Genomic DNA, 26317 nt, shown 5'->3' on the forward strand with positions numbered 1-26317 from the left:
AGGGCTGAGACCTGTGGCACACATGTACACATCTATAATAAGAAAGCTTAAATAAGCATCTCAGCGGCACTGCTGTGCGTGTAGAGGACCAGTCTCAGAACTCAGTACCACATGGTGGCTGACAACCATCCCTGATGCAGTTCCAGGGTGGATCCAGCACTCTCCTGACCTGTTGGGCATCAGACATCGTGCACATGTACGCAACACTCACCACAATAAAGATCTTCAAACAATGTTGCAGGAGCGTCCTGCAGGACAATGACAAGTAGCATAGGCCGTAGGGAACGGCTGTCACTCAGCTGTGGAGTGCTCGCCTACCAACAATGAGGTGCAGATATGTCCCCAGCACCAGAAAAGAAAGTGACCCGATAGCACAGTCCAGCAGGTGGAGTGACACACGTGGGAGCCATCCAAGCACCCAGTGACTATGAAGTGGGGCTGTCATCTTTTACCCATTGTGAGGCACGTTTGTGGTCAAGGGGGTCTCATGACGAGCAGGGGTGTGGCACAAACACACAGACGGGGCAGGGGCGAGCAGAGGAAAAGGAGGTGAACATGAATTAGTGTCTGCTCACAGGCTGTGGTGTTTTCCTCTTTCCGTTCCCCTGGCTGCTGGTCTGTAGAACGATACCCCACCCCACCCCATTTAGATGGATTTTTTGTCCCTTTGGCCTTTCTGTAACCGTCCTGACCCCCAAGACACCCCAGGGTTATGAGTTATAAATCAAGTCACTTCTCTGTCCAACCATGAATAAGTTACCCATTCTCTTCCCCAAACATTCTGCGGCCCCATAGTCACCTGTGTGCCACTGTGGGACAGGGCACTGGTCACTGTGCTGGGACCTGTCCTTCAGAGACTGATGCTAGACAACTTCTGCTTAAGGGAAGAGAGGTGGCTTCCTCCAGCCACCACATGGTCTCAGTGGACATTGAACAAACTCCCACCTCTCCCCCTGGGCAGTTTGAGTAGACAGTGACTTGCAAGGACTATCAATGAACCCCAATTCTGGCTTAAAACAGGCTTACCTTTTGCTAGAGTTATGTAAGGAAGAACTGTTCTTAGTAACACAATGGCACGATCCTGCAGTATCTTGCCTACACGAGACATGGAAATACTTTTATAGTATTCTCCACTACTCTGGGCTGGTGAAGGAGCAGGACAGGCCTCTCTGACTGTAGCCAGGTTGACCTGAAGGCTTAGAGATTGGGCAGGGACCCACCCGGTCCATGTACGTCACACCTTCTCTGTTACTCCAGGGAAGGACTGTAAACAATCTCTTGTCTCATGCTATCAAGTTAAATCCTGAATCTATGTACCGATTCCCACAAGAGAAGGGCCTGGACAGACCTAGAGCAGGGTCAGTTCTGTTCACTTGCAGGTACTGTTAAATCTGTGACAAATGATCATTTGTCATTTGGCTAACAAAACTGTGCTCGGAGGCAGAAGCCAACCAGTGATCTGGCTGACACCCAAAGTGGGATGCTAGCTGTCCATAGATGCTTCTCCCCCACAGGATCAGCACCAAGACAGGCCCTTGGGACATCCAGATCTCAGTGCAGCGGCCATTTACCGGAGACCAACGCACCTAGGAGGTACCACTTAGCTGGAACGTTAACCACCCCATGGTATAAATCTGGAGGGAAGGAGAACCTGCTAAACCCACAGGCCACACAGAGGCCACACTGGGGAACACCAGACACTTGTCCCATAGGCATCAACACCAGCATAAGTCACAGGAAGGGCAAGAGACAATTGCACTCCAAGATTCTCACTGCTTTCCTTTTCGCTTTTTTTGAGATCCTGAAGCTGTCTGATGGGACTCTAGGCTTTAAAACACCCTCCAGATAAGGTGTGTGCAAGGATTCCTTAGCTAGGACTTGACCATCCCAAAAATTTATTCTAGCCAGGCATGATGGTGCATGCTTTAATCCTAGCACTCCGGAGGCAGAGGCAGGCAGTTTGAGGTCAGCCTGACCCCTTGTCTACAGAGTTCCCAGGGCCATACAGAGAGCCCCCCCCCCCCCCCGCAAAAAACAAAACAAAACAAAACAAAAAACCAAGCAAAACAAAAATGGATGAAAACTTGTCCTAAGAGTTGACATGGGCTTACATAGCCCGCACTGCAAAGCTCACCGGAGTGAAGAGGCTTTTGTTGATGTTTCTTCTTTTGTGGTGTTAGAGATGAGACCCAGGGCCTTCTACACACTGGGCAAGCACTGTACCACTTAGCTACTCCCCAGAAAAAACAGCCTACAGGATGAGAAAAACCATTCTTGCCAACTTAGGCATCAGACAGGCAATTAATATCCAAGATACATAAAGAACTACAAATAGTTCAGGCTGGAGAGATGAGGAGGTAAGTACCAGCTGTGCTTCCAGAAAGAGGATTGGCGTCTACAGCAGATATTTTAAATCCCCTCTTCATATGATCAGGAAAAAGCAATTCAGGAGCAAGGTATGGGGAGGTGCTACCTCACCCACAGGAGCTGGGCAGAAGCCTGCATCTTACACATAGGAGCGGAGCACACGTAAGTCAGGTGACATTCCAGTATGATACTTTCTCACAGCTGACTGGAGTGTAATTGGCACAACTCTGGACGTGATTTTGTACTACCTGAGACGTCAAACAAGCATGCACACATCCTAGAGACTGAGTCTAAAGCTCGGGTCCTAGATGGTGTCAGTGTCCAATGCAGATCACTGGAGCTGGGGAGACGGCTCCCTTTTTATTGATAAAGGATCAAAGTGCAACCTCTGAAACCCAACAGAAAGCTGCCGAGACTGAGTCAGGCAGACCCCTGAAGCTCTGGCCAGCCGCCCTCCAAGATGGCTGTGAGAAAGAAAGCCTGGCTCAGAGACTTAAGGTGAGCTGGCAACAGTATGGCTTTTGTTTCTGAAACAAAGCCTCTATGTAGTCCTGTCTATCCTCGAACTCCCTATGTAGACCAGGCTGGCCTTAAACTCAGAGAGATCCCGTCTCTGAGTCCTAAGTACTGGGCTAACGGTGTGAGATGTCTTTATTCCCACAGATGTCTTTATTCCCAACACGGGCTACATAGTGAGAGCCTGTACTGGGGAAAGAGGTGGACTAGGACAGAAGAAGACAGCCAGCACGGACCTCTGTTCTCTGATCCTGTGTGCACACCCACCCACACCCACCAGTGCACACACTCACGGGGGGAGATAAAATTCCTTAGTCACCCTGCACTCCTGAGCAAGGAGCTCTGGAGTGGGGCAGCGGTGTTGGGGAAGTCCTCTAGGATGTACCTTAGTCTCAGCCTCTTTGTTACAAACCTTTCTGTATAGGATCTGGACCCACTACACAAAATCTGCAGAGCACACACCCTGTCATCGTCTGACTGTAGTAAAGGTAGTATCTACAAACCGAACATCGACATGGTATCAAAAGCATAACACTGCGCTGGAGAGAGCACTCAGCAGTTAAGAGCACTGACTGCTCTCTGAGGACCCGGTTCTGATTCCAGGAAGGCATGTGGTGGCTTACAACAGTCTGTAACTGACGCCCTCTTCTGGCCTCCGAGGGCACTGCATGCACAATGTGCACAGAAACATGAAGAGGCAAAGCACCCCAGTACATAAAAATACGAAACTAGGGCTGGAGAGATGGCTCAGCAGTTAAGAGTTAAGACCTCTGACTGCTCTTCTAGAGGTCCTGAGTTCAAGTCCCAGCAACCACATGTGGCTCACAACTGTCTGTAATGGGATATGATGCCCTTTTCTGGTGTGTCTGAAGACAGCTACAGTATACTCACATACATAAAATAAATAAATCTTTTTTAAAAAAAACCCACAAAACTAATACAACAAATGAGGCTTGCTGAGGGGAAAGCAGCCTTGCATGGCATCATGTCACCAGAGGCCATGGATCCACAGGTGACATGAAGTTGCTTAGCAACATCAAAGGAGAAAATCTGTCCAACCAATTCAAACTGCAAATCTGGAAATTCCCTGTACCAGAAACGGGTTCACAGCACTTGGAAAAACGGATGAGGCCAAGATGGCTCACACCTGTAATCCTCATGAGCAGGAGGCTGGAGCAGGAGGATTGCTGGATTGAGGCCAGTCTGCACTATATATAGCAAGATCCTGTCTCAAAACAAAACAAAACAAAAAAACACCAAAAAAAAAAAAAAAAAAAAAAAAAAACCCACCTCATACCAACAAACAAACAAACAAAAAAGACACTTAATAATGACAAAAAGCACTGTGAGACTCAGAATGAAACCAGTGAGAGGAGGAATCCAGTCAAGTAGCCCTGTCTAGACATGGACTCTGCACAGCACCTAACACAACTGCTCAGCTGACTGCTTACAGTGTGCTTCACACTTCCGGCACACTCCTTCTGTTCCCTCTCATATCCCTGGCTCTAACATAAAGATGGTTCAGCATCCTTCGAACACCATGAGATGATTTTCTGGCTCAGGTGACTTGGACCGTTGCTCAGTAGTTCAGTATTTCAGTCGGGACAGCATCCACATGTCACACGGAAGTGGCCGACTTCCTCCTCAGACAGTGTCTGGTAGCCTGTTGCAGTCATCAGGCAGTGAGAAGATTCCCCTTTGGTGAGAACCACATCCATGCCATCCAAGTTTAACTTAAAAATGGCTCTGGCACTGAATCGGACGGTAACAACTTTAAAACCTCAGGCTGCTGAGCTATTCCCCAAACTCTGAGACTCATGTCTGAGGTCTCTCTACAGATCAGTCCTGTCCCTTCAGCTCCCCATTCAGATTCTGTGTGACCCAGACATCTACAGCTTTTGTTGGCCAGACCAAGATGGCCCCTCAACCTCAGTATAAAGACCCAACTCCAAAGAACACTTACCCCTGCCTGCCAGACGGGGCGGTGGGGCTGGGGGTCCATGTCTATCACCAGACACCCTTTTGCTTCAGATCTGCTCAGTTTCCAACCTGGTGATGGTGTCAATACTGTGAAGAGGGACAATTGTAGACCAGCTTACCTGGGGAGAGGTGCAGAAACCAAGACTGACCTGTGAACCCAACAGCCCACTGAGCACATGATCAACGGAAGAGACTCTCATCCAGGACTGTGATCTGTATGAGAGGAAATATTTGACTGTGAGTGCGTGCATCCGTGTGCACACACGTGTCTGTGTCTATGTCTCTGTGTGTGTATGTGTGTGTGTGTGTATACATGTTCCATGGGGTGGTTGTATGTGTATGGAGACCCAAAGTTGATGTTTGGAATCATCCTTGATTGCTGGTCTACCGTATTCACAACGGGGTCTCTCAGAGGTGGAAGATAAGTCTAGTTTTGTTGGCCAGCTTGCTCTAGGGGTCTCCTGTCTTGCCCTTCTGGGGCTGAATTGGAGGTAGGAGGTCATGTTCACTGTGCGCTGTATATAAAATGAACAAGCATTTTAACCACTGAGCCACCCCACCCCATCCTCCAACCCCTCACCTTTTTATGTCCTTTAATTAAAAAACACAACAAAGATACAAAGCAAGCATTTTACACAATGCATACATCCACAACATCTGCAGATGAGATAAATAAAAAGCTAAAGCAGACATATTGTGTATTGTTTCACCTTGGTAAGTCACCAATATCATCCTCTCCAGAAACAAAATATGTTAAAAAACAAAACCCATGGTCTTCAAATAATTGTCCCTTCGTATTAACAAAATATTCCGCAATAATACAGTAGATGTAGTTTTCAGGCTGACATGAATACATAATACTTTACTCTGACGGCTAAGTAGCTGCTTTCCAAAATCAAGGCCTACAAAAGCCAACCTTTTTCTAGCTATCTTTTTATCTTTTTTCTTGGCTCTTTTTTTAAAGGTCACATTCAAACTCCCAGACACCATTCTTTTGGAAAATCTTTTTCACAGACTAACCCTGTCTCTCCAGTCAGCTTCACACCACCCATCCGACCAACTCCATTTCCAACGAGGCATTTCTGTTTTATTCAGCATCGTCCAAACTCAGTGCCCTCCCCCACAAAATAAAAAGAACAAAAATTCCACTGAGTTCGCTCCAACAAACAGCACATACACACATCATGGCTCTACTAGCCCAACATACACAGGTCAGAACTGAGAGCAAACTAAAGGGCCTATTCAATACACAGCAGCTCATGTCTAAATACATACATATATGCTTTCACAGTTAATCTTAAAAAATTACATGACATGTTCAGAAATATTTTTCCTATGGCCTATAAATAATGCTTTAAAAGTCCAACTAATGGAATCAAGTGATGGTCTAATTAAATAAATCTTACAAGCCTTCAAGAACAGTTGCTTGCGCTGGTGAAGCTTGGCGTGTTCTGTGAAGGAGTTCTCTCAGGAAAGCCAGTCCTCTTTCTAAACCAGGTGGGAGAGAAACTCCAGCATCTCAGGAGGAACAGGCAGTTTCTGGACATCTTGGTGGGCATCACTCTTTGGATTGATATAAGACATAAAAGTCGAAGTCTAGGGACTTGCCTTGGAGTGGCCCCCAAAAATACACACTCCCATCATGTGTCCTAGCGCTAAAATACTGCCATCAGTAGAAAAGGCACAGCAAAGACCGTGGCTCAGAGGACAATCATCGTCATTGCTCCGGAACCCCACCAATTTATCATCAGCACGACTGGCAACTGCAGTCCGTGACTGAAAGGCACAGCTCTTACCCAGGGGCCATTTGCTCCTCCAGCAAATGCTGGAGCAGGTGGGAGAGACAGGTGCCCCAACTCCAGAATGTCCCCACTGTGTGGATCCCAGACATACACACGAGGATCATAAGATGCAGCAGCTAGTAATGCTCCATCAGGAGAAAAGTCACCAGCCCTCCCAGTCTCCTTATCACGGTGTATTTATCCGTAGTCCAAAGGAAAACTACTTAACTGAACACAGCATACAACAGCCGAAAGAAAACGCACAGCTGTGCACCCGATTCTGATGTCCCCGAGATACTTCGATATTCCCATCATCTTTCAGGTCCCACACTAAGAGTTTTGTCTCTTGAAGCTGACACAAGGAACTAGCTCCCATCTGGAGCAAAAGTGAAGTCTACCAAATTAAGGAGGAGTTGTCCTGTATATATATCACAGATTCTGATGCGACTATTGTTTAACCCCGTAAACAGGAGTTTACAGGAGTAGCTGATCCTGTCCAAATCTGAACCGATGCTATTCTGTTAACACAACGACTCTTGTTTTTCTGGAACTGAAGACCCGAAAGCAAGACTCCAGACTATGTCTTCAGTCTGTAATGTGTTCACCAGGTTTTGACCACCATTACTATTTGTCTTGCCAATTTTAGACAGCCTGAATTGGTAACCTTCTTGGAACCATGCAAAAGAAGTTCTTGAGGCACTGGGACCATGGGACAAGCTTCACTATTCGATATCCCTGTGACCAGGCAAAATACAAACCATCTGGAGCAGAAGCAACTGTCTAGTTTTCACCACATTTCTCATCGAAATGAGCTGCTGGAGCTGAAAGTTCTGTAGTTCGTGATCTCGTGATCTCTTTCTCGTTGACCCTTGGGGGAAAGCTAGCCATCTATGGGGCACCGTCTGATTCTGGGAACTGCATTCGAACGGGACAGAGAAGGGACTCGAGACTGAGGGGTGTGACATGGGCTCAGTCTTTCCTGGGTCTGGGAACTGAACAGAGAGCGTGGCTGGCCACTGTGGGTTCTGCTGGCTGCCCAGGGGAAATTGCCAGAATGTTTGTGTGATTATTTACAGACTCACACAGCCCACCAATGCTTCTGCCACCAAATCAGACACCCCAACCCCTCACCTTTACGGATACAATGTCTCATGTATCCCAGAGCGGCCTTGAACATTGGGAATTTGATCTAACTCATATGGGGCCCAACGTGAGCAGTGATAAAGTTGTAATTATCTTACCTGGAGCACCAACTGCAGTTTCTGAAACAGGGACACCAACCAGCGCAGAACTGTTTCCCATGTGCCTTTGAAAGCATTTCCTGATACATGCAAAAGCAGAAGCCACTAGAACATATATGGAGAGTCGACATGCAAAGGTAGTAGGACATGTTTGAGGCACCGCAGTTGTCTCCGAAGCTAAGAATAAGAGACCCATGGGAGGGAGTGGGTGGGTGAGTACTCTCATAGAGGCAGGGGAAGGGGGATGGGATAGGGGGATTCTGGGTGGAAAAGAGGAAAGGGGGTAACATTTGAAATGTAAGTTAAAAAAAAAAAAGGCCCAAAGGGAGTGTGTGGCATCTAGGATTGACTTATCTACGCCGATCACTTACTAGCTTTGCTACCATGGAAGATCTTTCTTGACTACATTTATGGGGAAAGCCAAGCCTATGCTGAGATCTTTGTTCAATAGATGTGACTGTCCTGATTTAAGGGGCCAAACATTTCACAGCTTCCGTCCCTAGAGTCACTGGAGGTGTGTGCACTGAAGGGATTGGTGGAACTTTGGCCACTTCTTCCTTGTGATTACTGTTTGGTGAGGTGTTTCGCTCTGTCACACAATCCTATGGTGTGGCTATGCTGCGTCCCAAAACAAAGGGGCCAAGTGATCTCAATGTAGAAACTACTAAGAGGTGGGTCAAGAGCACTTGCTGCTTAGGAGGTGATTACTTCAGGTTGTTACAGTGACAAGAAGCTGGCTCTGGTGCTTTGAAAGAAAATGAACACAGAGGCTCAAAGGGAGTGGCACTCTTAGAAGGTGTGGCCTTGTTGGAATGAGTGTGGCTTTGTTGGAGGAGTCTTGTCACTAGGGGGTGGGCTTTGAGGTCTATGAAGCTCAAACCTGCTCACTTTTGCTGCTTGTGGACCAAGGTGTAGAACTCCCAGCTCCTTCTCCAGCGCCATGTCTGCCTGGACGCTGCCATACTTCCCGCCATGGTAATGGACTGAACCTCTGGACTGTAAGCCAGCCCCGATTAAATGTTCAGATGGCAGAAGAGGAAGTGGCTAGACCCCAGAAAACCAATGGGAGATGGTGACATTTCTTGCTGCTCCTGAATGAGAGCATGCCATAGCTGGTGGCAGAGACCCTCCTCGGAAGAAAGCAGCTGACCGTCCAGAGGTGAGCCGGGACATTTTTTCCTTCTGGTTAGGAAATCAAATGGCATGGCACACCAGTGGCAAGCTTGCAGTTTTCCAGTTCAAAGGATAGAAGGTAGAAAGCGAGAGGCCGGTGAATATTACCACAGAGAATAAACTGTTATTCCCAGTCTGGTTTGATGGTTGATTTTCAGGCATGAGTGGTTTGGGTGTGTGACTGTCCTGCTCAGGATGTTTGCTCTCCTAGTTTGAAATAGTTCCTCCAAATCTGCTTTCTAGCCCCTGGGTCTATGTCACAGTCTCTGGGAGCCCACTGTCTGTACCGACCGTATATAGGTGTCTTCTTCCCCCACGATGCACTTCCGCACACAGGTGTGCTCCCTTCTATGCCTCCCTGTCCTTTCTCAGGTCCTCCACTTGTTCTTCTTAGTGTCTCTTTGAAACCGAGAACCATGCACTACAGGATGGCCTCAAATGCACTGTGAAGTCAAAGGTGACCTTAAACTCTTGATCTTCCTGCCTCCAGCTCTCCAGTGCTGGGATTACTGGCTGGACCATGCCTGGCTTTTGTGGTGCTAGGGATAGAACCCAGGGCCTTGTGCTTTCTAGGCAAGCTCTCTCTCTACCAATGGAACTATATTCCCAGTGCCTAAACACAAATCTTCTTTTCTCCTCCACTGTAGTACTGGGCACTGAACCCAGGGCTACACACATTCTGTCCTGGGTTGACAGTGTTCCTCAGTTAACAAGAATAGTTAGCCAGAAGCAGAACTACAGAAGCCCAAAAGCAAGGTTAGCACATTTGGACTTTCCCACAACTAGGGACTTGGACAGATTAGGCCTTTGTTTTCATTGTGGCAGGCGGTGCTGTCTGTGTGCTGAGTTTTACAGCCTGAATGGTATTTCCATCATGGAGTCGGTTGTGCTGAGGTCTGGGGCCTGTTAGAAAACAATCAGGCATAACTGACATCTAAGAACTCTGAGAATTCCCGCTGCACTGACTGACCTACTTAGACTGAAGGCTGTTCCTCACACTTCATGCTGGAGGGGAGGGCGGGGAGCTGAGTCTGAGTTTCTTACCTGTGACCCCTGATGACTGTTAACTGGAAATGAGGTGGAAAACTGCAAAGAGCCAGGTGTGCAGAGCAGAAAAGAGGCCACACAGCACCGGATCTCCTCTACAGGAGACAGTTCCTCTTGACCTCACTCAGTGGGTCTGTTATAGACTTGACACTCTGCAAGGCAAGCTCATGATGCATAAGGCTTCTAAAAACAACGTGTAAATTACTAGCTGCTTACTAAAACTGTAAAATGCTTAAGCTTTTACACAGGTTTGTAACCCAATGTGTCTGGAGACGGGAACCTCTGGGGATGTAATCATCCTTGGATCTGAGTGATGTTCTTTTGATCGTCACTTTTTCTTCGGGTGATGTGGCAGGAATGGCTTCTCCCTTTCGAGTCATTATCCCTATTTTTTTTTTTTTTAAGGTGTGCTAGTGTATGAGGCCAGAAGAGGGAATGGAACCCCCTGGAATCTAAGTCACAGAAAGTTGGAAGCTTCCATGTGGGTGCTGGGACCCGAGCATTGGCGCTCTGAAGTGTGGCGCGTGCTCTTTCCATTGAGCCATCTCTCCAATCCATTGCTGTCCTGAATCTCCTCAATGTTACCATTGTGGGTGAAGAACATTTAACCTTCTGATTGTGTGTGTGTGTGTGTGTGTGTGTGTGTGTGTGTAAAACATGCACTTGGGGGATAGATGTCACTATCAGCTTATCAGTGTGTGTCTTCCTGGATTGTTCGAGTTTGCTATTTATTTTTGAGACAGTCTCTCACTAAACCGGAAGTTTACCTCTTTCCTGGACTGTCCGTAGGTCAGGAAACCCCAGGGATCCTTCTGTTTCTGCCTACTCAGTGGTGGGGTCACAGGCCTGCCACCACACCTAGGTTTTTACACAGGTTCTGTGGCTCAGACCCAAGCTCTCATGCTGTGACCAGCAGCTCATCAACCTCCCAACCCCACGGTCACGTTATTGTGGAGACAGGGTCTTACCACATAGCCCTGGCTGACCTAGAACTCACTCTGTGAACCAGACTGGCCTCAGATTCACAGAGATCCATCTGCTTCTGCCTCCTGAGTGCTGGGATTAAAGGTGTGCTCCAACACAATTCATCTGTCACCCTTCTTTTTAAAAGAGGTACCATAAATAAACTTAATAAAATCGGATTTGGCGATGGAGAGATGGTCCAGTGGTTAGGAACGCCTGCTGCTCTTCCAGAGGATCCGAGTTTAATTTGTAGTACCTGTGCTGAGTGGCTCATGGGTGCTATAACACCAGGTCTGAGGGATATAATTCCTCTGCCCTCTGCAGGCAACTGCACACCCCGCCCCCACTGCCCTCCTACATTCACATAATTAAAAAACAAAACCTTAAAAAAAAAAAGCCAAGGTTTATTTAAAGAACAGAACAAAACAAAATACTACCAGGATTTTAAACCAGGAAATGAGGACCAGGAGTCAAAGGCTGTTCTGACAACTGTTCCGACAACTGTTCTGACTGTAATCATTACAAACAACAAACAAGCCTTGAGAGGAAACAAGCAAGCAGACTAACAACCGAGCCTTCCCTTGTTCTCACGGTTACCCAGAGCACACGAGTTCTACACAGACACCATGCATGCTTACATTTATTTACAAACACATCTTTTCAGTAAAGACGACTGGCCCAGAAATCAAACAAGGATGCCTTGATCTGGAGGCTCTGTACAAGAAGCAGGCTGGCCATGGTCTGCCCAGAATTCCTTAGTGATGATGGCTTGTCTCCAAAATGTCCATTTATACTACACAGTCCAGTACCAACAGTCATCAAGAGGGAACTGTCAGGTGGAGGGATAAATCTGTCACACACTCGCTGTGTGCAGTGCAGTGATTAAGGTGGATTGGGGGAAAAAGCAGAGCAAAATCTTGCTGAAACATAATTGACAATCTTCGAGAGTCAGTAAGACCCCAGAAACTTCCCGTCATCCCTCAGTTTCTGTCAAGTATATAACCCTAAGAGTGCTTAGCAAAAACCTAAGTTTCAGTTATGACTTCTGATTAAAAACTTTCCATTCTTAAAATATTATTAGATAGACACGAAGCTAAGTCCTGACAGCTCCTTCTACCTGCAGGCCTTCTGCGTCTGCCTTGCCTTACTTCTTCACCAGGAACCGAGTGATGTCTGACCCGTGCTTTGTTGCCAGAGAGTGACGTCTCACCTGACTTCTTTCCTTGGCTTGCCGGGTAGTTTTCTAGGAGTTAAGAAATACACAGCTCAGGGTAGGGAGAAGGCTTCGTGCTGGGGTCTGGGAAGATGCACATTATCCACATGCAGTGCTTACCCACAGGGGCTGTCCTGAGATCCTAGATTTACTGGTCTCAGTTATAAGAAAACATTCTTGTGAAGAATGTCTCCCCACCCATAAGACCATGAATCCTACATGTGGGGACTCGGAGAAGCATGAATCTCAGCATGTAAGTACCTATGCACATCTTAAAATTTATAGTGTTCACTGAGTAAAACTGTTCACTTCTTGTTTTCTGGGTTCAGCTCAGAAAATTCATTCCCAACTCAACACATAAGACACTGTAGAAAATTAAACTTAACAGAACCAGATTCTTCTGCTAAGTCCAAATAAAATTTTTCATGAGACTCCGAAAAATAAACCCAGATAAGATGGGATTCTCACTGGTGACATTGTTTATAGGCTCAGGTAGCCAGTGCCACAGCCACGATAAAGCATGGGATGGCCTTGAGCTCAGAGCCCCACCTGCCTCTCAGCTGCTACTACCACAACCAGCCGATAGAATACTCTTAATCCTCCTGCCTCCAATTCCCAAATGCTTCAACAGGCCCTGTTTGTGCGGTGCTGGGATGGAACCCAGGGCCTCATGCATGTTGAGTGAGTGTTCTACCCACGGTGACGCATTCTTAGTCCAGAGAATGACTCAGAGGGTAACAGTCATTCTCTTGCCTTTGTGACTACGGAGTTCCTCAGAGCCAGGTGTTGGGAGGAATGAGAGAAGCCCCACCTTACTCTGCTCCCAGATGGGCACATGCTCATCCTCAGATTCTTCACAACCCAAGTACCAACCTCCCCAGGGCTGCTTGGATTGGCATGTGTACTGGCTGGTTTTTGTGTCAACTTGTCACAAGCTGGAGTTCCCACAGAGAAAGGAGCCTCAGTTGAGGAAATGCCTCCATGAGATCCAGCTGTAAGGCATTTTCTCAACTAGTGATCAAGGAGGGAGGGTCCAGCTCATTGTGGTGGTGCCATCCCTGGGCTGGTAGACCTGGGTTCTATAAGAAAGCAAGCTGAGCAAGCCAGGGGGAGCAAGCCAGTAAGCAACATCCCTTCATCATCAGCTCCTGCTTCCTGACCTGCTTGAGTTCCAGTCCTGACTTCCTCTGGTGATGAACAGCAATGTGGAAGTGTAAGCTGAATAAACCCTTTCCTCCCCAGCTTGCTTCTTGGTCATGATGTTTTGCGTAGGAATAGAAACCCTGAGACGGCATGTGTGTGTGAGTGTCACTGACCTCCTTGTGGCACACTGTGCAAAGCGTCTGCAGGTTGTCCAGGGAGCACTGTCCACCTCCTTCATACACTGGCCTGATGTGATCCACCTGCCAGAAGTGGCCTTCTCCGGGGTTTCTCAGCATCTCATTTAGCTGCAGTAAGAGCACACTATCAGCAACTTTCCAGATCTGCTGTGGGAACCTTGGGCTGTGCACTGGGAAACCCCTCACACAGCAAATCACAGGGAGAAACACATTAGGATGGCTTTTTATAGCTTTGGTTGTAAGCTAAAGAGAAATAAAAGCCTCTAAGTTAGCAATTCGAAAGCAATAAAATGAGTGTCTGAAAGAGTTTTTCCCATGCTACCTACCATATTCTGAAAACTTTATGAAACCAAGTTTAAGATACCCAGGCTCCCAACAGACTGGAGGGAACTGGCTTTTTAACTTTTTGATCCTTTAAGTTGCTTTACATATTTATTCACAATATTAATAATTAAGTAACCATTCATTGTTGGCTGCAGTGCATTTGTCCCTATATCAGTAGGGTTAACAGTATCATCCATGTTTTGTTTTCCAGATAAGAGCTCTCATATCCCAGGCTTCGACCAAACCCGTCAGGTAACCAAGGGTGACCTCCCTAGTGTTGGGGTTACAGCATGCGGCGCCATGCTAGGGTTATGTATGCTGGGGATGAAACCCAGGCTTTCATGTGGGCTAGGCAAGCTCTCTACCAACTGAGTTCCACCCCCAGTGCTCACCAGAATTTATTATTTACCAGTTCTGCAGGTTGGTGGACTGGCATGGCATGAAATCTCCACAACAATCTTCTGTACCTTGCATATTTGAAATATTCAGAGACAGCTACTGAAAACAGCCAGGATCTAGTCTGGTCTAGTGACTCATGTAGCCAGTGATGCCCTATGCTATAATGAGATGTAAAGCCAGTGTACGCTGGGAGTACAGACGCTGTTTAAACGTCAGGGATTAGTGTGGAAGCTACTGTTTATTTTCTTAGTCTTGGATAAGAAAGAAACTCGCGTTAATTTCACAAATGCTGGCCACAGAAAGCCATGACCATTTTAACCCTAAAGCAGAAAGAAACAGAGGCATCATATACCGGACCTCAAAGTGACAGACACAAAATAGATCCACATAGCTACGGAGCACAGCAGAGGACCCCAAACAGACCCACACAGCTGTGGACCCCTGGGAAAAAAGGCAACCTATGCAGTAAATGGCGCTAGCTAAGCTGGAATGGAAAGCATCTCCAGTTTTAAGAAGGCATGCAGGGCTCTGGGATGGGAAACTGAGAGGGTGTGACCCCTGAGTAGTGCCCAGGCATCCAGCTGGGGTAGGGAACTTGATCCGATGACCTCTGTCACTGCCTGCCAGTATCTCTTCTCGGCTGCACTTCGGGCTTTCTGTTAGGAGAGACAGACTGAGTTTTAGAGGTAACTGCAAATGTCATTCTGAATGGCATGTTCTTAGAAAAGAGCCCACTCAGATGAGCTTTCGCAGCCAGTCCTTTCCCTCTGAGCAGCTTTCACTGACAGGCTCAGTGGTCCAGAAGACTAGTTCTTGTTGTTCCTGGGTTATATGTAGCAGACCCCCTGGGGGCCAGCTCTCAACATGCTGAATTTGCCTCACAACAGACCCTGCTCTTCCCTGGGTGCAACATCTAACCTGTGACAGCTGCAGTCCTAGGCAGGTCACTGTCAGATGACCTTGGGTCACTTCACTGCACATCTTCAGGAAGCCTGCAATGCCCAGGAAGTATGGGAGCTTGGCTGACATTCCTCTCAAGGGTACAGTATGTCCCTCATCAACTAGGCAGAGGGCTATCTCAGGAATACCATTAGAGATATAATGGATTTCTCTATTGCCAAGAGATATACTAATTCATCTCCTATAAATGATTGTTAGCTAATTCTATTATAATGTAGCATGTTAAATTAAAATATGTAATTTATTTTTAAAATTATAGCTTTATTTGTCTGTCTGCATGTTTATTTGTTTATAGTCAGGGGCTCATTATGTATCCCTGGCTATTGATTGATTGGTTGATTGATTGATTGATTGATTGATTGACTGTCAGGGGCTTACTATGTAGCCCTAGCTGTCCTGGAACACTCTGTAGAAGGATAGCTTCAAACTTGCAGAGACCTGCCTGCTTCTGCCTCCTGAGTGCGGGAACCAAAGGCAAGTGCCACTACATTAGGCTAAAAATATACAGCTTGTTTCGCTGACAGGGACTCATTGAATCTATTTGTGGTCAGGGATTGCTTGGGTGACCTTTTTGATTAAGCACACCATGAAATGAAACATTTTCTTTAAGTTGGGAACTAAATAGTTTTCCTAAGATCACACATCCACCTGGGCTTTGGGAAGCTGAGAGAATGCTGACGGCAGTGCCAGGAACAATACCTGGCCATGAACTGCTTTATTAAAATCGAGTTTTATAATGGGACGACCACACAGCCCTTTCACTGTAAGCTATACTTGGGGGTTACTCCCTGTGGTGGTCTGGAGGTAGGGGCTTGTTGGAGGAAGTATGTCATGGGGGGAGGGGATTGGGGGCAGGGCTTAAGGTCTCATATGCTCAATCTATACCCAGAGTGGCACACAGTTGCTTCTACTGCCTGTGGATCAAATGTAGAACTCTCAACTCCTCCAGCACCATGCTTGTATGCTGCCATGCTTCCCACCATGATGATGACAGACTAAACCCTCTGACCTGTAGGTCAGCTCCAATAAAATATTTTCCTTTATAAGAGTTGCCTTGGTCATGGTGACTCTGTAACCTGACACTCCCTTGCACCCTCTCCTGATACACCAGCATACTGGAAGCAGATGTATGAGCTGCCCAGTGTCTGTGTTTGCAGTCATGGACACCACTTAATCTCTTCTTAAAACAGATCAGAATGCACGCGCAGCTCTAGACCGTACAGCCATTACTAAGAAAGCTGTCAGGGCAGAAAAGAAGTCAGAGATCAGCCGTGGATACAGTGAGACAGAGAATTTTTCTTTCTCTCCCAAATCAATGGAATAAGAGAGGGGGCGCTAGAGACTGAAGAAAACAACCACAATTAAGACACAGTTTGATCCTAATGTGAACAGGATAAGTGAGACAATCCCAGAGAGCAAACACGCACTTGGGATAACGGAGGAATTGTAATTCCCTTGGCTGTCATCATTTGCACTGTGGTTATACACGTAAAGGAAAAGTTGAGAAAGGAGACGGGGAGGAGAGAGGACAAGAATGAGAGAGAGGCAAGGTAAGAAAGATAAAAGGGAGGGAGGGAGGGAGGAAAAAGGAGGGAGGAAGGAGGGAGGGAAGACAAAAGTGGGGCTGAGGAGAGGCAGGCTATCTTTGCTCATGAGGTGTGTAATAGGGAGAGAGCTGACTGACTGAAGAAAGCTGGAGACACATGGAAGCCAACAGCGCCATGGCACTGAGAACTGTGGTGATGGTGTGTGACTTTGGTATTCTCTCTACTCCTGCGCACTTCTGAACAAGGTTAGAAACTATGCAGTCAGTCAGCAGGGGTTGCAGGCTGAACCACAGCCCGGACATCCGGCGGTTACATACCTGTTCCAGTGGGAGTTTTTCAGTCCAGGCAGAATCGAGAAGAGTCTTCCTCTGACTTTTTGGGGCATCTCTCATCCGCAGAAAGAGCTCCTGCGCATTCACACCACACAGTTGACACACACCATGTTCTGTCGCAAACACCTGGGCTCTCAGGTAACTGTTATTGGATCGGATCCAGAATTCCTCCTGACAGTTCAGGGAGCAGAACCGGGAGTCCCAGGCGCTGGCTTTGGATCCTTGCTCGGGCTGGCAGGTGGGACGCTGGCAGCGGAGGCAGAGTGGCCTTCCTTCCTTGTCCACAGCCTGAATGTAGCCTCTGGATGGGGATAGCTCAACCGCGAGATCAGCTGGGCAGGGGTTCAGCGGTGGGACACAGGCTCTGTCAAGCTTTCTACAATTGAACAAAATACTTTGTAGTAATATATAATGATGCTAGGCCCTTGCTTTGTAGAGAGGTCTCAGCTCTGGTGTTCAGTGGGAGGTGAAATATCTGTACTCAGTACCACACAGTTCAGCCACACCAGAAAAATTAATTGGACACAAGCAGCCTCTTCCAGCCACAGAAGCACTTCCCCAATAAACACATCCAGACATCAGATGCTGAACAACGAAATACGCATGAAATGCTCATTCCAACTATGGCGAAAGTTATCCAGAATGCCGGTGGCTGCTCTGCTCCTCACCTAGCCGGGCCACATACCTCCTCAGCCTCAGAGCACTGTGGTTCTTTCTGCTTTTTGCTACCTTATGGGGAAAGAAACTGTCAGAGTGAGAAAACAGGAATTAGAACAGAACCCTTACTAAGTACCAGGCTTCTGCAGGAAACTCCAAGTTGATAGATAAAAATTAGAAATGAAATACAACAGGACACATGTTCACTTGGTTAGAATTCCAACCATACTGGCTTGATGTGGCCGGAACTGCCAGGCTAGCAGATAAAGCTCAGGCCTCCTGACATCGTCACCCAGGCTGTGGCAGGCAGAGTCCTGGCTTTGGGTATTGCTCATCTCTAATGTCTACGATGATGATTCGTGGGCTGAAAAGTCCTTAGATTCTGACTGTGTTCTGTGACCTCTAGTGTGGCTACACCATGGGGACCATTATTACAGAAATTGGCATGTACATCTATCTGAAGAAGCATTTTTTACCATTTATGAGTATTATGGGGCACTTACGTCGTAGAAGGGTCCTGGGTCATAGACCCCTTGGTGATGAGACGGATGTGGCCCCCGTCATTTTTCACCTTCTTCATGGAAGCCATGGCAACATCTTCTTTAGTGATGTATCTAGAACAATTAGATATTAAATATATTTATCTCATATAGGAGTTTCCAGGGAGGCACACACTGCTTAATGTATCCACTGGTAAACCCTACCTTCAGTAAATTCATTAGGTCATACACACGAAGGCATGGGTGTAGAAGAGAGTCCAGTTAGGAAGAGGAAGGGGAGAAGTGATACTTTTAATACTTAGTGTCAAGTTGCCAATATTTCATTGTGGTTGGCAGACATTCATGAATGCCAAAAGGATTATGGCAAATCTCAATTATGGCAAACAGAGAAGGAAAAAGGTTGCCCACAAAACCAGTTTCTGAATTAAATGCTATCAGAGGACAGACATTTTTAAAAGGAGATCAGTGTGTGCTTGGAAAGTGGCTCACCATGATGGGTATAATCGTGGGCTCCAGGGCGCTGACCTGCTCTGGGAGAGGACCAACTATGACAGGGATACCTCTAAATCAGGCCTGGTCTCTGAGACCAGACTCACCAAGAAACCAACTCAGTGGTTGCGGGTCCTGGTCATTCCCAGTCATTTAAAGCTGACTACTTGGAAGCTGTGCAAGGCCCCAGCTCAGATAAGGCAGGCCTGCAGCTGGTGAATCATAATCCTGTTGGGGATCTAGTCATTTTTTTTTCAGGACCCCCAAACTTTAGTACATATGTCTTTTTTGTTGTTGAGACGTTTTGTGTGTGTGTATGCATTTATGTTTGTAAGTGTGCCTGTAGAGTCCAAAGATCTAAGGCAGGTAGGCTGCTGGATCACTTTCTACTTTATTTACCAATACAGGGTGTGGTAGTTTGAATATGTCTGGCCCATAGGATGTGCACTATTAGAGGTTGGAGGAAGTGTGTCACTGTGGAGGTAGGCTTTGAGGTCCTATGCTCAAGCTCTGTCCAGTGAGTAAGAGAGCCTCCTCTTGGCTGCCTTCAGATTGAGAAGTATAACTCTCAGCTTCTTCTCCTACACCTTGTCTACCTGAATGCTGTCACAATTCCTGCCATGATGATACTGGACTAAACCTCTGAGCTGTAAGCTGGCCCCAATTAAATGTTTGTCCTATGGCTCCAGTTGTATATGTAGCAGAGGATGGCACTGTCTGGCATGAATGGGAGGAGAAGAGACCCAGTGAAGGCTTGTTTTCCCAGTGTAGGGGAACGCTAAGGCTCTGAGGTGGGAGTGGGAGCATCTTCATGGAAGTAAGGTGGGGGAGAAGATGGGAGGGGGAAGGAGATAACATCTGAAATGTAAATATAGAGAATATCCAATAAAAATGATAAAAAGTAGAAAAAAGGGGCAAATTCTTTTTAGTTAGTTTTCTTTAAGTAGACTTTATTGCTTAGCATTTTCCTAACTATAGATTTTGAATATGAGAAATGTTCCAAATCCATACAGATAGTTTTGTATTAGTTTTTCTCCTTCCATTCCCATGACTGGTTTTAAATAAGGTGGACCCTAGGTATGTTCTGTAGTTGGATAATCTGTGATGTCTTCAGACATTGTGACCCTTAGGAGCAAAACTGAGCCTTAGGACAGTTACTTTCCCTTCTGGGAACATGGTGCCAGAGGAGGGAACCAGATCCTCTTGAACTGGAGTTACAGATGGTTGTATGCCATTATGTGGGTGCTGGGAACCAAACCCAGGTCCTCTGCCAGAACAGAAGGTGTCCTTAACCACTGAACCATCTCTCTAGGCCCCTATTCACTAACTCAAATGGAGGAAGGTAAAGTAGGTAGGTTTGGCACTCTGTGATCCCCTATTTACTAACTCAAATGGAGGAAGGTAAAGTAGGTAGGTTTGGTACTCTGTGATCCCCTCCAAAGAAGGAACACTGCTTCAGGGCAGCTGGCAACTTCCCCTGGTATTGTTTAGCCTGTGCTAAGAGAACGGGGCTATGATCACAGAGGCTCATGGGAGAGAAGCGCATGTGCTCACCATGTAGAGTCTGGACATTAGAAATGAACTCTTGGTGAAGACGGCAGAGGAGACTTAACCTTTATTCTCCAACCATGGACCCGACAGTTATTTTACACTCCTGGGAACAGAACCAACTCTTCTACTGCAGGGCAGATAGAGTCCGGGGCATGCTCTGACGCTAAAAGGTCTCTAGCTGTAGTAACTTCCTGAGGCTGCTTAGCAGGTGGCAGGTGTTAAGCTCTGCTTCTGGCCTCTCCGTTACTGTGCCGGATTCCAGAGGAGCGACATCCAGAACCTGTTCACTACAGGTACTATATGCTGCTATAAAGTGACCTGACTACTATTTTAAGTATAATTCTTCCTCCCTCTCACTCCGTCTCTTAAAACAAGGCCTCATGTTGCCCAGACTAGCTCTGAACTCCCCATATAGCTGAGGCTGGGCTTGAATTCCTGATGCCCAAGCGATAGAATGATAAAAGGACAAGTCTATGACTGGTTTATTCAATGAAGGAACCTGAGTTTTGTACATGCTAGAGGCAAGCACTCTATCAACAAACTATATCCCCAGCATAGTTTCCTCCTAACTTACCAAAGTTTCATTCCTGGTCCATGAGGTGCCTCAGACCTACAGAAACGGCTACGGAAAACGATATACTACAGGACACAAAGAAAAGAAGACTTACCTTCTAGTACTATTTTCCTTGGCTTGTTGCTTTGTGATCTCTTCCAAAGCCAGCACTGGGCTGCGGAACAGCTGCCCACTTTTCCTGATAATCCTCTGCTTCATGGCGGATAGACTACTCCACTCTCGGACAAACCTCAGAATCTGGTAGAAAAGAAAGGATGAAGCACTAAGCTCTTGATGCAGCCTCCTTTGAAAGCCAGGTATTTACAGCACGAGAGAACTGATCTTATATTCCTCAAACAGGCTGAGTCCTCTGGTTTAAGTCTTTCTTCGGCTTGATAGTTTTCCATGTTAAATTGCCTGTGTCCAGTTCAGTGCTGAGTCCCTCAAGGCACATCACCACCCTGGCATATGCTCGGAACACACGGGCACCAACAGTGAGAGTGTGTTCTCAGAGACCCGAACAAGATATAGACCCCAGCAGCAACCCGGGAAAAGTTGGCCCGAGGGAAGCAGAACTGTGGGGTCACAGGAGATGGTGCAACTTGTGATGGTGACACTGTGTTAGATGCCTCAGAATCACAGTCAGAGGCCGGCAGCAAGTCACTGAAGGACGGTTATCACAATTACTTGTTATCAATCACTTATAGATAACCGGTTTACTAGTTTGGGCTTCATTATCTATGAATCTATCTACTTATCTATCATCTATCTACGAATCTATCAATTAGCTCTGTAGTATATATCTATGTATCTACAAGTGCATCCATTCAATCTATCTGAAAATGAGGCCCAAAAAAAAAAAAAAAAAAAAAAAAAAAAAAAAAAGCTCCCTGCTACCTCTTCCTTTTCTCGGGTACAGCTGACTCTGGGGCAAAGCTTCCTCCCCACAAGTAACAAAGAAAAGCACACAGGCAGAATCCCCATTACTTTCTTGTCAACATGAAAGGTGCAGTGCACAGTGAGGTTAAGGCCTTCCCGGCAGCCGCCTGGCCTGGGTCACTCTGATGATGAGTCCAGAGTCACAGTGCGGCATTACTCTGGAATGTGTCATCCTTACAACTTAACCTGAAGAGGTAAGTGTGATTGTGACAGATACATCATAGCTGCTAATCTATGAATGGGGGTGACGGATGTGAGGATGATCTGTCTTCAGCAGCAGCGCTAGGTGTGACCACTCACCAAGGAAACAGATTCCACATTTATTTTTAGCCCCAGTGGAATTTAATAGACACTGACTGAAAGGATAGAAATGCACTCTGACTCTGCCATAAGATGCGAGGTTTCCTTTAACTAAAAATCATCTCTACAGTTAGGAAAATAATTTTATTTAATATAAATAATTTTATTTAAAACTCTTCTTACCAGAGAGCGATTCTGTTTTTGTTCAAAGATTGCTGGTAAGTCTTCCCAAAGGTCTAATTTTATATCCAAAGGAATGAAGTTACAGTTCATTGGCTTTCCATCCTGATAACAGACAAGGAGGCATTACTAGTGCATTGTGGTCTATAGGTGCGCATAACTACTTTAGGAGAAAAGTTTAGTTACCATGGAGCATGACCAGTCTCCTAAAGAATACACTGAGAGGCACATTCTAGACAAGCATGTACCCAGTGTGAGTGCCCCGCAGAGCTGAGGTGAGCTGGGCCTTCTGCCTGTTCATAGTCCTGGCTTTCCCTCGTCAGCCTGGTGCTGTACTCACTGCCCCGACACACTTTTCTACTGCCTAGCCTCAGAAATGGACAAGGAGGTGACAAGAAACTGTAAACACAGAAGAACAGCACATCCTCCACATTAACAGCAGCACAGCCCTCTCCAACTCCCATGAGATGGTCTTTATAATAGTAGAGCATTACTCCAATCAAAGAACAGCATTGATAAGCACCTCAATATCCCTTCCCAGATCGGTTAGAGTTTTATTATCCATTGTTACTGGCAGGAGGGGAAGGGAGACAGAGCAACTCCAGACACTTATTTGAAAATCTGCTTTTCCAAAGCCAGTTTCCATTGCTGCTCCATGAAGTCCAGGGCCTGCCTGGAGAGGAAGTCGGAACTGCACTGAGGAGTATCATCTGTAAACATGGGTGAATGCCATTTGCTGTCTAACAGAGGAAACCTACTGGATCCACACACCGCAGCCTCCCATCTTCCGACAGATGCTAGTGGTCCACCGTGGTATTGGAAGAAAACTATGGAGGCTTTTATGACGTGCTGCGTAATTATATAATCCCAAACCCTGGCTCTAGGATTCTCCGGGCCGGTACACTTGTTACTGACTCCTTCACGCGCTGCACTCTTAGGCAGTGAGCTAGGGATATGACAAACTAGATATGCCTGGGTCCCTTCTAGTGCAAAAAGGTAACTTCTCATCTGCACTCAGTCCCAGCTGTGAAGAGCTGTCAAAATGCCATCCACTTACATCTCCTGTTTAGGAAATGACAGTAATTGAATGCAGCCATTCTGTGGTACCAGAATATACAAGTATTTAGAGCAACCATAATTAAGTCTGTGAGACTGGACAGAAACGTTAAGGAGAGGAACCCCAACAGGAGGCCGGGGAGACTTCTCTACATTATATCAGCTGTACGTTTTCTCCCTGTCCCCACCACAAGGGTCAAAACACTGATAGTACAATACAGTGTTTACAGATCCAAGGGACTTCTGGAGCCGGGGGTTCCTTCGGACTCGTGTGGTCTCCTGGCTCCTGACCATTTTATATTCCACGTGGGGGTGACCATTCTGCTCCTTCCACGGGACAGTGAGAGGGGCACAGCCTGGAGCTCCATGAAGAGGCTGGCACAGGGAATAAAGACTTCTTGGAGATGAGCGGAGAAGCCCCGCTTGCTCCCTGGCCTGCTTCCCTAATCCTCAGGCTCCACGGGGCAGGCTGGGATTCAGGCCTACAAGGGTACTGAGTACTGCCTTGTTGGTTGCTTGTGACCCCATCTCACTGTGGTTCCCACACTGCATGTTGCGTGGTGATTTGGTTATACAGCATACCACATATCCAATCTGTTTTAGAAAGCACAGTTGAAGGTAGTTTGGTCATAGGATTCTTCTCTTCTCTCTCCCTCTCTCCCTCCCTCCCTCCCTCTCTTCTTTCCTCAACGCTGGATATTAAATGAAGTGCCTTGTGCATGCTAAGCAGACACTGTTTTACTGAGCAACACCTTCAGCACCATAAGTCATGTTTTAAAAAGCATTCTTTCAGGCTGGGAAGATGGCCAAGAGAGGAAAGGTGCTTATGGCTGAGCATGCTGAACTAAGTTCAATACCCGGAGACATGCTAGAACTAGAGAATGGAGTCCTAGGAGTTGTCTTCTGACCTCCACAAATATGTCGAGGCACAAAAGTGTCCCCTATACGAAGGAAATATAATAGTGAAACAATATGAAAAGTTTTCTTTCAATAGAATAGACCATGTAAAATCACAAATGTGATTTGTTTTTCTAAACTTATTAGCAATTCAGGACCAAATGAAATCCCTGCCAATGTTTCCAAATTATATCAGTGTAGAAGGCTTGCAAGACCTTCTCAGAGGGCCACACCAACCACAACTATTTTGTAATATTAGGGGGGGCATCATCTGCCTGTCAAGCTCTTGTTGATTGTTTAAGTCAGCTCTCCTTAGCAGGCTTCATGTGCTACAGTAGCCCAGGCTGGCCTCCGACCAGAGTTCCTCCTGCATCAGCTTTTCTGGTGCTGGGATTACAGATATGCACTGCCACACCTTGATCCACTGTCCTGGGAGTCAGAGAGCTGCTGAAGACTAGAGTGTTTCTCTTCTCAGCACAGCACTGCGCTTTAGAAAACACAACTAATCTTAAAAAACGCATGTTATTCATATAAATGTTAGTTTAATTTATATGAATCATATGAATATGATTAATACACGACTATTTTAAGTATTTTCACTTTTATACAGAATAGAGTAAGTATCAATAAATGTAACCCATATCGACAAGAGCTCATAGGGTCTTACACATTGTCATCATGCAGAAAGCTCCTCAGACTAAAAAGTGTGAACTTTGCTAGCCTAGGCTCCTGAAGGAGTCTGAGTGGTCAGTCAGCAAAGCCTTCTCTCTGACACTCAGCACACAGGGGCAGTTGGGGATGAAGGAGGAGCAGGGTTTTAGGGGGTTATAAAAGCATTCCTTCAAATGCTAAGCTCTCTACAGGGATGTTTTATCTTTGCAGCAAATCCTCCCTACATTTTACAGCTGAGGAAGAGCAGCAGAGAGCAGCTCCTTGTGCCCATGATCTCACTAAGTGGTAACAGGGAAATCAAGGTCTCTTTCCCTGAGTTCTTTTTTTGCTTTTTGTTGTCTTTAGATTTCACACAGGAATTTGATGACAAACTAGATGGAGGCAAAAAACTGAACCCTGTCTCACGGTTAAGAATACCCAAGAAACAATTCAACTTATGAAGCTCAAAGAGAAGGAAGGCCAGGAGGTGGATGCCTCAGTCCTTCTTAGAAGGGAGGACAAAACACTCATGGGAGAAAATACAGGGACAGATAGAGGAGCAGGGATTGGAGAAAAGACCATCGAGAGACTGCCTCACCTGGGGGTTCCCCCCACATGCAGCCACCAAACCCAGTCAACCATTGTTGATGCCAAGTAGTGTTTCCTGGTAGGAATCTGATATGGATGCCTCCTCAGAGGCTCTGCCAGAGCCATACTGATACAGAGGAAGATGCTTGCAACTAACCATGGGACTGAACACGGGGACTCCAGTGAAGGAGCTGAAAGGGTCTGGAACCCCATGGGGAGAACAAAATTACAAACTAACCAAACCCACCACAACTCCCAGGGACTAAAACACCAACCAATGAGTTGTTATGGAGAGGCCCATGGCTCCAGGTGCATATGCAGCAGAGGATAGCATTGTCTGGCATCAACGAGAGGAGAGGCCTTTGGCCAAGCAAAGGGCCATTTTCCCAGTATAGGAGAATGCTGAGGTAGGGGAGGGAGGTTGGGAGAGGGAGCACCTTCATGGAGGCAATGGGAGGGGGAGGGGGATGGGATTGTGGGAAAGGGATAACACCTGAACTGTAAATACAGAGAATATCCAAGAAAAAAAAGATAGAAAGAAAACACGAAAGTTTACTTCAAAGCTGTAAAAGTTATGAATAGAAGGTTGAATGTTGAAATTAAAAAAAAAAAAAAAGATGTCCACTGTCCTGTATCTTGTGGACCAGGCTCTCTCTATCTGACACTCACCTTGGTATAGAGGTGGATCCGGTCAGTGTTTTTGCTTGCACAAAACATGAAGGTCTCACGGGCTGGCAGAGCGCCTGGACTATTCAACTGCTCTAATGAAGAAG

The 26317-nt window shown here is 46.5% G+C and overlaps 1 protein-coding gene and 1 pseudogene across 2 annotated transcripts in view; both read right to left on the reverse strand.

Moving 5' to 3' along the window:
* Positions 1-6351: 6351 nt before the first annotated feature.
* Positions 6352-7532, reverse strand: LOC308421407 (WD repeat and SOCS box-containing protein 1-like; annotated as a pseudogene). Its single transcript has one exon. The product of its transcript is annotated as a WD repeat and SOCS box-containing protein 1-like (transcript).
* A 4335-nt stretch (positions 7533-11867) lies between these two features.
* The window catches only part of ZRANB3 (zinc finger RANBP2-type containing 3), a 132920-nt gene continuing 118470 nt past the window's right edge, over positions 11868-26317 (reverse strand). The window contains 7 exon segments of the mRNA XM_080917623.1: positions 11868-12311; positions 13598-13729; positions 17169-17559; positions 18344-18454; positions 21049-21191; positions 22356-22457; positions 26214-26305. Coding sequence (XP_080773749.1) covers positions 12213-12311; positions 13598-13729; positions 17169-17559; positions 18344-18454; positions 21049-21191; positions 22356-22457; positions 26214-26305 — 1070 coding nt within the window. The 3' untranslated portion in view covers positions 11868-12212.

The sequence above is a fragment of the Micromys minutus genome, assembly GCF_963924665.1.
Source record: "Micromys minutus genome assembly, chromosome: 6".
Classification (NCBI taxonomy): Eukaryota; Metazoa; Chordata; class Mammalia; order Rodentia; family Muridae; genus Micromys; species Micromys minutus.